Source organism: Cyclopterus lumpus, chromosome 21, assembly GCF_009769545.1.
Source record: "Cyclopterus lumpus isolate fCycLum1 chromosome 21, fCycLum1.pri, whole genome shotgun sequence".
NCBI classification, from domain to species: domain Eukaryota; kingdom Metazoa; phylum Chordata; class Actinopteri; order Perciformes; family Cyclopteridae; genus Cyclopterus; species Cyclopterus lumpus.
Window position 1 is genome coordinate 18,981,770 of NC_046986.1, and position 11,698 is coordinate 18,993,467.

General features: G+C 42.2%; 1 protein-coding gene across 1 annotated transcript in view; it reads right to left on the reverse strand.

Annotated features, from left to right (window-relative positions):
• Positions 1–11,485, reverse strand: part of LOC117750337 (collagen alpha-1(XVIII) chain-like) — a 34,703-nt gene extending 23,218 nt beyond the window's left edge. Inside the window, 3 exon segments of the mRNA XM_034561499.1 lie at positions 392–475; positions 2,668–3,209; positions 11,128–11,485. Of these exon segments, the coding sequence (XP_034417390.1) occupies positions 392–475; positions 2,668–3,209; positions 11,128–11,467 (966 nt within the window). The 5' untranslated portion in view covers positions 11,468–11,485.
• Positions 11,486–11,698: the final 213 nt, after the last annotated feature.

The window sequence follows — 11,698 nt, forward strand, 5'->3', positions numbered from 1 at the left end:
CTTGTTTCTTTTGCAACCAGAAGTGACAGGAGAACTCAACGCTAAAAAAGATCTTAGACGATCAAAATGTTACGATTCATTTTCATGAACTGACGGATAAAGATTTAACACGGACGACACCCAGGAGAGACAGCGCCGTGGTAGCGACCTGTCAATCACAACGTAGCCACGCCCTAAAGCATACCCTGCTTTATGGTCTATTTTACTGTAAGCTGGACCAACAGGAATTAAATGAACATCCTACTGTATTGAAGAAGAATTGAAACCATGTTTACTGAGGTGAAAAACCAAGTGAGAAGAAGGGTACATTTCTCACACACTTCTACACAAACAGTTTCAGTTTCATCACATGTATCTAGGTATCTTCATAATGTGATTAGATGTCATTTACCATATCTGAGTCGTCGTCATCGTCTTCACAGTGCCTCTGAGCAGCACGGGGGTCTCCCACCACCCTCAGCTCACCGATCACCCCCTGGCGCAAGAAAAAAAATGAGATCATCACTTGTTCTCAGACACACACGCGCACACACACACACACAAACACACACAATGTCTTACTTTCAACATTCAAATATGCTTATCTTATCTTCTATATTTCAAGGAATTCCCGATTTCCGCAAAAATCAGAGGGGCTATTGATGTCTCCACGTCGGCCTGTGAAGTGCCACTATCTTTTCCCCACACACACAATCTGATACATGTTCCCACACAGGATAGTTGCACAGATAGCATGAATGCTATCTAACGGCCTATCAAAGGGCCATTAGGTCTGAATGAACAGGCCACTTCTCTGCTGCTGAGCTATTTGAAGTCGACTCCTCGGGACACATTTATGTCTTGAGAAAAAAGGCAAATGGATTCTTTGAGAGAACTTTGAAGATAAACAGCAAAGGCTCTTTGACATTGAAACCATGTCCCCACACAGGCTTTTAATGGTCCTTCTTTTTTTGTAACTTGCACAATGTTTAGTCGACGTGTCATGGTCTTTTTCTAACAAATTGCTTTGGATCTTCACAATAAATCTAAGGACTAAACTGTCACTGCGGCATGGTTTTCCTAGTGATGGATAATACAGAAATGAGACATCTACTAAACAAATCCAGTTTCAGAATGGAATTTTATAAATACATAATGTAAATATTTAGATGCCAAATAATCCCTATAAATCCTGATTTGATTGGAGAATTAAAATTCGCAAGACCTCTCCAGCTTCGGGCCATGCTTGGGTCAAGGCATGGTACGTGGCCAACATGTCCTGAAAGAAGGGTTAGGTTCCTTTTTCCAAATAAGCAGTTTTCAATGCATCTTCCTGACAAAATATCAGACTACAAGGAAATACTTTCAATGGGCCTGTGAAATAAAAAAAGAAAAGCTTGAACAGTGTGAAGCAGATTTACAACGTGGCTTACAGTTAAATAAGCAGCTGTAATAAAAATGATTAAAAGGAAGTGTTACAGCTGACAGAGGAAGCGAGAGATAATGTTACAGCTGAGAGGACACTAAAAACCTTATCTCAAGGGCTCGCAACCAAATGGGAGGTAATCATTTGGAATTTTGACATATTTAGTAGTTTAAATATCTCTTTATGTCTTTGTAATGTACAAATATGATAATATCTATTAAAATATACTCAGTGGATGGAATGGAATGTGCCCCTTTTTAGGCTTGCCTGTGAAGGGCCTGTGCCCCCATGGCTTCGGTCTTATGAACACAACAGGGAGGTCATATGTGTCCTTATAAGCAGCTAGACTCCATACTTGGCAACGCTGAACAGTGAAAAGCGTCATCGAAATGTTAAAGGGTAACTCAAAGGGAGAAAGGTCATTTCGGGATGTCGATAAAAGACATCCATCTATTAAAAAGTCAGTGAAAAGCTTCCATCGTTTAAATGTCAAATTTCTAAAGATAAATACATAAAACATGTTTTGCATGAATTATTAAAGATATCTCCACACCCTCAAGGGACCTGGATTGCCTTTTCAGGTGTAACTTCAAAAGAACCTTTATAGCTTGGATTATGATTGTCCAAATAGTAATCTCCCTCCAGGTTGTAAGTGAATAATGAATCATACAACAAAGTTAATGGTAAATGACTCATTGGGAAATGCTCTAAAGTAATAAAATATGAGTGGCGTCAACGCCTGCAGCAGTTGCATGTTTGGTCCGTGCAGGTAGCCGTGGGTGAACTACTTTAACCCTTTAACAGCTAAGGTCAACGGAGTTACAGCAGTCAAATGACTGATAATTACAGCCCAACTGTGAGGTCTTCCAATTATTTACGGTCTACTCTCGAGAAGATGGCGAAGCGGCGCAGACATTTATGTTGTGGTCGAGAATAGGCCAATTTGAGCAATCAAATCAGATGAGTTATTCAGGCCAAGATGTTTCACGTGACCGACGGTGGAAAGTCAAAACACGATACTGCACTTCACGCCGCAGGAGTCTCTTCACAGTTGAGGTCGGTTCTAGAAAGAAGTGTGTGTGGATGAGAGAGGTGCGGTCTTCTGACTCCAATACAATAATTAATCTGACTTATTACAAATAAAGATTGCTTTCTCGACACTACGCATACAGTTTCTTTCAATGTCATATAGCCCTTAATGTCTTTATTTTCGTGGGCCTTATTATTGTCTTGAGGAAAAAAGATGAGGCCTGTGTACACACCAGAAATTTGTCAGGATCCGCTCCTCCAGCTTGCCCGACAAAGACCCCGGCGCCGGTCTGCAGCTCCATCTCGTCCGGGGACCTCTCAAGGCGCATCACCTGAGGGTTTGTGTCACAGTTGAGGTAGAACTTCACCGTGTCATCCCTGACAGCGAGGGAGAAACGAGTCCAGGTGTCCATCATGGAGGGCACGAGGAACCTGGCCGCCTCGTACGACGTCTGCGAGTCGGGCTCCGTGTAGTACAGGATGACATTCTGGTTGCCGGCCTGCACGGCTGACAGTTTAACGCCCACATACATGATCTTCTGTGCGGCATCTGTGACGGAGAAGATGACGCCGCCGCGTTCAGAGGTGGGTTTCAAGTTGAAGGTGAGGGCGAAGTCTCGGTAGAAAGGGCTCGGCAGGTGGGCGCGGGCCAGCTGGCCCGTGTTGGAGTCAGGGCCAAAGACATAGCTTGGCCTGTAGTCGGGCCCATAGACCCGGGTGATCGTATTTGGAGGAGGATCCCCAATCAGCTGTTGCAGGGAGACTCCAGTGTCTTCTAGAAGGGGGGAGAGAAAAACGATGTGAGGCCACAATACGCATGAAATGTGTTGGAGGTTAGAAGAGAGGGCTGCATGGCAGGGTACAATGTTAGAACAGGCTCTATAAGGCTTAAAGTGAATGTGCCTGTGGATGCAGGAGCAACTGCGATTACTTGCATAGGACCAAAGTCTTTGTTGTGCAAGAGCAAAAAAACAGCATATTTGGTCAAAGATGTTTCGCTTTCAAAAGTCATGTAAATTTGATGTATTAACACATTTCATAAAATGTAGAGCTACTCTACTCAGGGGACCACAAACAAACAAAAATCATTTGAGAACTTCTAGACCAAAATATGGAAATGGTTGACATGACCCAAGAAGGCCAACGGGATCGTCCATATGAGACTATGAGCGGATCGTTAAAGCAGACATTACAAGGCAAACCTTTCATTCCAAATATGAAGGGATGTATCAAAAGGCATATTCTAAAAGATACATTCCGTACATGAGGAAATGACTTAAGAGTTGACTGGTTCAGCTCTGAGCAAAACAACTCAACACCTAACGTGCCGATAAAAAACTATCTATATTTTTCTTGTCTATTGTATTGAACTGAAAAGGGTACACACCTTATTATTTAATGTAGTGATAGAGGAGTATGAAACAGAGCTGACAGAGAAGCTATAGCTCCTAGATGTGATCTCTGGAAAACTCTATGGCAGAACATTGCATCATCAGAGCAAGATTATCACATATAAATCTCTCGCATTTAAAAATGTTGACATTTTGTCATAGTGTTGATAAATCTAGTCTGTGTAGAGTAGGCTAAAGATTGATATAGAGGCATCACATTCTGGGCAATAAAAATTCAAATAAAAAATAAATAATCTTCTGATTCATGTGCCATCTGCTAAAGCTGGGCCTCCTGCATATCTTTGCTCACTCTTCCATCACCCTGGGTGACTCTGGCGAGGTCACTGCATAATGATTGGAGGCGTTTAGGAAATAAAAGGAACACAAAGAGCGATGTGTTCACATCACGGTGGCGATGTTTCACCCGCATCAAACTCCGGACTACACCTTTTCCGGCTTTGATCAAAAACAACGTTTCCTCATGTTAAAAGAGAAATCACTGTTTTGGGAGAAGACAACGTCGTTTCTGGTGCTTTGAAGAAATGCTTTGCTTTACCACCTGGTAACTAATGTGCCTGCTCCATCGCCCGGTTCAAAGCCTCCCCACTGGAGATCAGTGGGGTCTGCAGTCGGCTTTGTTGAGAGCTCAAACACACCGGGCGTTGAGCTGAACCCAGGGTCCTGCTTTCTGCTGCACATCCATAAACCCGGGGTTTCCTGCACGCTGTCTGAGAACTGAAGATGCTTTCATTTGAATCCGAGCAAACAGAGAACCCAGTCACGCTGGAATAGGAAAGCAATAAAAATACTTTCCAATAATAAGTAGGAAGTTCCCTCTCCGCACCAATCATACATTTGTGAAGAAGATGCCTCACTAAATTAATATTTAAATATGTAACAAAGAAGACACATTCTCATGAACCAGACGGTGATCAAACACCATAAACAAAAATGATCAATTCTTATTACAAAAAAATATATAATAATCCTGATGTAGTTGTGCCAGATGCCAGGAAAGAAGATTCAACAAGCTTGGAAGAGTAAATAAAGACAGTTTGGTCACTGGATCTAAAGCAGTTAAAAAGGTTTGCAGAGGAATGCTTTGGATAAAGCCTGTTCAATGAGCCTGCATTGTCAGCAAAGGGCCAGCCAGTCATTCCTTCTCATCAAAAATGACTGGGTATAAATGAGGTTCACCATTAGCATTTTAAGTGCAATCTCAGCTTTTGTTCAGCAATGACAGCTTCAAGGCCAATCGGGAAGAGAAAAGGTCTGCTGGTGAATGGAGTGGTGCTGGGTTTATGGCGCTAGTTTGTCTTGTCAAGAAGTGCGGCTCACTGACCAGGAACGCGGCTCTTTTTCATTTCCTAACATTCCAGGACGGGGTACCAGAGTTTGTGATACCCTGTTGATAAAGCTGTATATACAGTGCGAGGATGTGTATACAGCTTTGGGAAGTACAGGATCCTGCGTAATCCATGGGAAAACATTTGAACATCTGGACAGTGCCAGAAAACTTAGTGGTTTCCCTGACTACGCTCCATCACCATTTAAAACATCCCTTGAGGCCTGCTGACAAGGGCAATGATCTCTTCAAAAAACCCAGTCAGTTGTCTGACCTGTGTTCGGAGAGTGTCTGTGAGAGTTCAACTCTGGAGACGTGAAAATTACTATCCCATGATTGAACAAATTAATTAAAAATGTCTACAATTCGTACACATTCACAGCATGAACTCATGTCTGTCAGCCAACCGGTATAAAAGTGAAGTCAATTAAATGTGCTCACACAATGTGGTGGTGGTGGTGTTTGCTTCCTTCCTGCTTAATTGATTCCTGTTTGATCTTCGTTCCAATGTACGCCTGTCTGCTTACAGGCTAAAGGGAGCCATTTGCAATGCTTATGATATTAGATCAATGTCCAGTACTGGGTTGAATCCATTTTATCCGGCAAAATAATATAGTGAACATGATTCATTTTGATATGACATTTTGCCCATTTTGTTGGTAAAAGAATACATCCCAACACGGGTGCACCATACACTCAGCAGCACCTTAGTAATTGTATCTCCTGCAAGGAGATATAGTTCCATGATTACTTTTTACATAAACAATAACAATATATATATAGTCACATAACTACTCTTTAACAGCTCTATAACCAACACCAGATTCCACAACAAGGAACTTGAATGTCACAACATACAAATAAATATCATGGTACACATCAACACCCTGGATAAATGGTCCTTTCTTTCTGCACAGGATATTCTGTGAGCCCCTGGGCAGATTGTGCGGTATCTTTAACCTGATGATGCAGAATGCTCAGAAAAAGATGTCAAACCAAAACCACATCACAGTCCAGGAAGGAGATTTCATGTTGGCTCGCCGTGAAGATAAAGATGTGATTCTCAAACCACAAAGAGGAAGATGGGCCCACCGCAAGCTGTGCACTTTACTCTTTGGGGAAGGAGTAATTTGATACTGTTCAAGTTCTCTACCTGTAAGTGACTACCACTTACTCAATATGCAGGGTGTAAACAAACCCCTTGCCACCTACCACTAGCTTGATAAATATGTCTTTTTGGAATGCTGGGAGAAAACAGTGTGTATGATATTCACAGATGCACAGTGAAAATGCTTCTAAATAAGTTTGGAGCTCATTAGAAGATGCTGACACAGCAGCAATCTCCTTTAGAAACTGCTAAAACATTTTAAGAGTGTCAGAATTGGGCTACTATCCAGCTAGAGACATATATGCTTCATTACTGTGTTCTGAAACACTGCCTTATCAGTTCTCGTTTTGTACCAGTGCAGCACAAACCGGAGGGGGGGGGGCAATGAGTTTCTGGGTGCAAATAAAATCGGTCTACACTGTGCCCATATTTGGAACCCTCCCGAGAGCCAACTCAGAATGATTCCCTGGCAAGCAGCGAGCTGAAGAAATGGAGCCAGCTTTGAGCCTTCATGTCATGGGATACAATGTCAATCTCTGCTCAACTGAACCTTGGTACTACAAATCAGTGTCAAACAACCAAAAGGGTGCCTTAACCACAAAACCACGACAATATGTACACCGATACCACTAAAAGACAGCGTGTATCTTTAAAGGAACATTTATTCTCCATGTTTTTTGACCAGCGCAGAGGTGGTCAGGGACAGGAATCACTTCAATTTAAATTAATCAGCCCCAACTGACGAGACAAATGGTGTTTATCATACAGGATGTAGTTTTATCGCCAGGACCTGACCAAAATAAATTGCGGTTGACCTCTAGACCCTGATATGAATGACTGCTCATCTTACAAGCAGGAGACTGGTAACCATGGAAAACATCATTAAAAGAGGCTATTGTGCACCAACAATCCTGTCTTACCCCCCGTGGTAAAAGGATCACATCTGACATATTTCTTACAATGTTGCCATGCACACACTGATATCTCTGCGATCTTCCCACAGTGATCACACACATAGGCTATATTTTTGTGCATAAGCTGTTGCCTTATGTTTCTTGCCACATGCCGAGGGGCCCTTGACTTTAATTCCATCTAAAATACCTACTCAAAATGAAGTGTATATCATAAGGCATTCTTCCGTGACAGGTCATAGTTAAATTATGTAGAAGTGGGGTAGTATTAAGGATAATGCGAGATAATGCGAGTGCCCTCCTCCCATTCATCGAGCACATGGAGCAGCCGATAATGGAAAGCATTTGCAGCTTACACTGCATGCTCTAATCAGTGCATCTGAAAGGTCAAAGGACTTGTATGAGGGGGGATGCAGTACCAGGTTAAAGTTATTCGGCTAATAAACTGGGAAATAGGGCATTTCTTCCTGTAGGGCCCACATTTACAAAGCTTTGTAACATATTATTTTGTCTGTTTATGTGTAACCTAATTCAGCCAAAGCCTACCAACCTGTTAACTACATTCAGACATTTACTAGTGCAACCACTGGTTGCTGAAGTAAGACATTGGCATTCGCCACATGAGGCATTTTGTTAACAGAAACCAGGTGAAGTAAGATTGATAGACGACAACTTAATAACCATCACTCCAACAAGCAGTGTCCATTAGTGGATTTTTAAGAATGCTGCATTTGAACGAGTGATACCAGATGGTCTTGACTGCAGTGGCTTTCTGTCTATCCAATAATGATTTAGAGTAACAGAAAGCACTCCAGTGATACCTTGAGGGTACTCTAACAGGTGATATCTAACAGGCTTGTCTTAGTGGTGAACGAGCTCATGGAGAGCCTATAAAAGCTGTCCTTGGGTTGTAAAGATGGCAACAAGATCGTACCTTTTTATTTGCCTTAGGTTGCAAATAGCTAAGTCAGAGCCGCCATGTGTAGAGGCCAGTATATACATCTTGATCTCTTTTTTTTTGCTTTCTCAGTTAAAAACTCCTTTCCGCCTTACTGAACACTTGTATTAAACAATTGAAGTGTAAAGCTATGCAATGAGATTAAAAATAAGTATAAAGTATAAACCCTAATCCTTGCTTTAACCTTAGCCCTGATGTAGAAAAGCCGTGCACATAACAATTTAAATAACGAACAAATCCAAATCTATTTGGGCTGAGAAGCACCACTTAGTCCTGGAACCAGGGATATCTTGTCCACTTATGTCTGTCAATGAAGCAAGCTGTCAGAAAGATAGTGAAGCTGTAAAAAGACAAAGTCTTGAACTCCCGGTGATATGAAGTGGATGTGGAGGACAGGGCTGTAGCCCAGTAAAAGGAATTAGGCTTTAAAAATGTTTAAGAATTTAAACTTAGAGAAACATGTTTAATCTTACTCGATTATTTGATTGATTAGCTTAATCTACTAGTTTGCTAGAATTCATATGAACCTAACTGACATTGATATAACCTCCCAGCTCTCACATTTCAAACGACAAAGTCGCTGTTCTGGTGTTTGTGATATTTAATAAATCAAATTCAATTCACCTGTTAAAATGTTTTAACTGAGTCAAGCAACTTTCCAGCTGTGATAAATAGTTTTACCTAGCACAGTTGTAAAAAGTTGACGTCCCACTGAAAACTGTTGATGTTAGCATGACTGCTTACCATGCATGACAACCTAATCTGTCCATTTCTGGAAAGACAAATGCAGATCAAGCTGCCTGCAAGTAACTCGTTGTCAAAGAAGACATGCAATTCTACATGCCACAATTATCTGCAGTGATTCATGCACAAGTTGTCTACAGAAGACATGCCTCTGCTTTATGCAATCTTCAGATGTATTAAGGATAAATACAAAAAAAAAACTTGCCTATGGCAGAAAAAAGCTATTTGATTAGTACTAAGAATAATTATGCATGGAAAAGTATGTATATATATATATATATATATATATATATGATTTTTTTTTCATCATTGTGTTTTCTGAATTTAGTATAATCTGTATTTAGTAACTATGTCGTTATATTTGAAAAGGATTCTTTCAATTCACATTTAATTTTTGTGGCATAGGTATGCTATGATTGCATTGTAGAATACAAAACTTAGAAAACCATGTCAACTCCCTCTGAGCAAAATGGTAACGACCCATAAACCCACTGTACTGTGTGTGTGTGTGTGTGTGTGTGTGTGTGTGTGTTATAATGACCTTCAAGTAGTAGTCACATGCGATCCAAAGGACAAGGGAAACACATACATGCAACAGTGTAAGGAGGGCTGGCACCATGCTTGTTAGGCTTTAGCCAGAACCTTTTACCTTTTAACATCAGGACAAACAAACTTGAGGCATGCTTATTTGTTTCTTCTGAATTGTTTTGCTATGCATGGGAATCAAGATATTGTTAATGTCTTTGACTGTGCTGACGGGATAACTGTACATATTTTGGGTGGGTATCGGTTATTGGGGAGTGGGAGGAAACACCAGACATACTGGGGAGTAGGGATACTGAAAACTGGTTCAAAATGAATCCCACAACTAGGATTCATTTGAACCAGTGGTTACCTTTCTGGTTACTAACTGACAAGCACTGATACCCATCATCGTCCTCGTCTGGTAGAATATGGCACTCCACAGGGAGGCGTCCCTCATCCAGGAGTGGCCAGCAACTGTCGCGCAAGACTTTGCAGAAACTCCGGCAAGGCAACACCGGCAGAGGGACCAGAGAGCTGCACTTTGGTACCAAGAGAAGGCAGAAAAACCACTCCAAACTATGGTGGCAAGGTGACTTCAACAGCCATGCCCATTCATTTAGGAGTACCTGGACTTCCTCCACACTGCTCTGGTTGAGGTAATTGGGCACAACAAACCTTTCCCCAACCATGGAGGAGCAGAAAGGGAGAGCAGTATCAAGCAGCAAGCATTGAGGGGATTTTACGCTAAGTGCTGATTTAGCTACTTCTGTGTGGCTTTCAGCTGGTGCCCACCCACTTACAGTTGTCGGTCTAATTACGGTTGCTTGGCTAGGCTCTTGCTCATTTACAGATGATTGAGTAGCTTCTAAGTCAATTTGGCTATTCATCACTTTCTTGCTAGTTTCTGATGCTGGACTGGGGACTTGAAATTGGGCAGCTACTGGTATTGAGGTAGTATCTGGTTTCCTGCTAGCTGTTTGTGGTTGGGTAATAAATATTTGTGGGCTAGTAGTTGGTGTTTGGGTTGTAGAAAGTGCCTGGCTAGCAAATGAATCTTGTCTAGTCTGTAACACTTGGTTATATAAAGTTTGCTGGTTCGCTGTGAATTCACCAGATGGTAACTGACTAACGTCCACTAGTTGGTTGTCCTTAGGTACCTGGGTAGTCTCTACAGAGTTGTTGCCTACTATTGGGGTTATTAAATCTCCGACGGTAGATATTTCATGAGAATCCTTTGTCAAATTAAAGTCATTAGCATTCCAACTAGAGCTACTGTTAAGTTTTCTATTTACTCTTGTATTATTGCTGGTTTTGACAGAAAAATCAAGATGTTGCTCTAATTTTGTGCTACCGAGATTATGGCCCTCATCTGCGCTGTGATTAGTTACCCAGGCACTATTCTGCAATTCCATCCCATTTGTTTGGGACACTGCACTGCTTCCACTACCTAACCCCATATGATCAGTGGGCATTTCTACTTGATGGTTTTCCTCAGAAAACCCTGGTGTTTCAAAGCGAGCTCCCCAGCTAGTTTCAGATCCGGTTGCAGATCCAGATTCAGATATGAATCCAGAGCCAGACCAAAGACCTGACCCAGTGCCTGATGTCAATTCAGACTCAAGCCCCGACCCAAGTCCTGAAACGTCTCCTGCAAACCCCAAATGATCAGATCCTCCAGAACCCCTACCCTTTAGAGAAGATGTGCCATTACCAGGTTTGCGTATTCGTGATGAAATCCCTGCTGTTCCCTTTTCTGATTCACTGTCATTCTCCGGTTGTGTTGTAGGTATTATAGGGGTCAGTCGATGTCCCTCAGTGCTCTCATCCCAAGTCTGCACAATGGTTTGGATCCCATGTACCTCGTCAATGATCTCCGCTCCAACACTTGCAATATTGTCTGATGGTGGTTCTCCACTACCTGCTGGGCTGCCAGACCCCTCATGGTCCACTGTTGGGGGAAAAGTTGTAGTGCCAGTCCAGTCCCAGAACCAGGCATCAGAGGAGACCACCCACAGGGTCAACAAAAACAAAACTTCAACATGGGTCCTCATTTTAGGCACAATATCAAGTCTTGACAACGTCCACCAACTTGATCAGGCTCCCAGACTGAACTGTGTCATGTCCACACTGCCACTACACTACACACACTTTTTAGCGCTGTCTCCACACACACTCCACTAGGCAGAGAGCAAAAGTGAAGAGGAGTGTCCCATTCAAAAGAATAAAGGGGGAGAGCAGGAGGAGGTTCCATCCGTATTGGCTGCCCTGACAATATTTCCTCT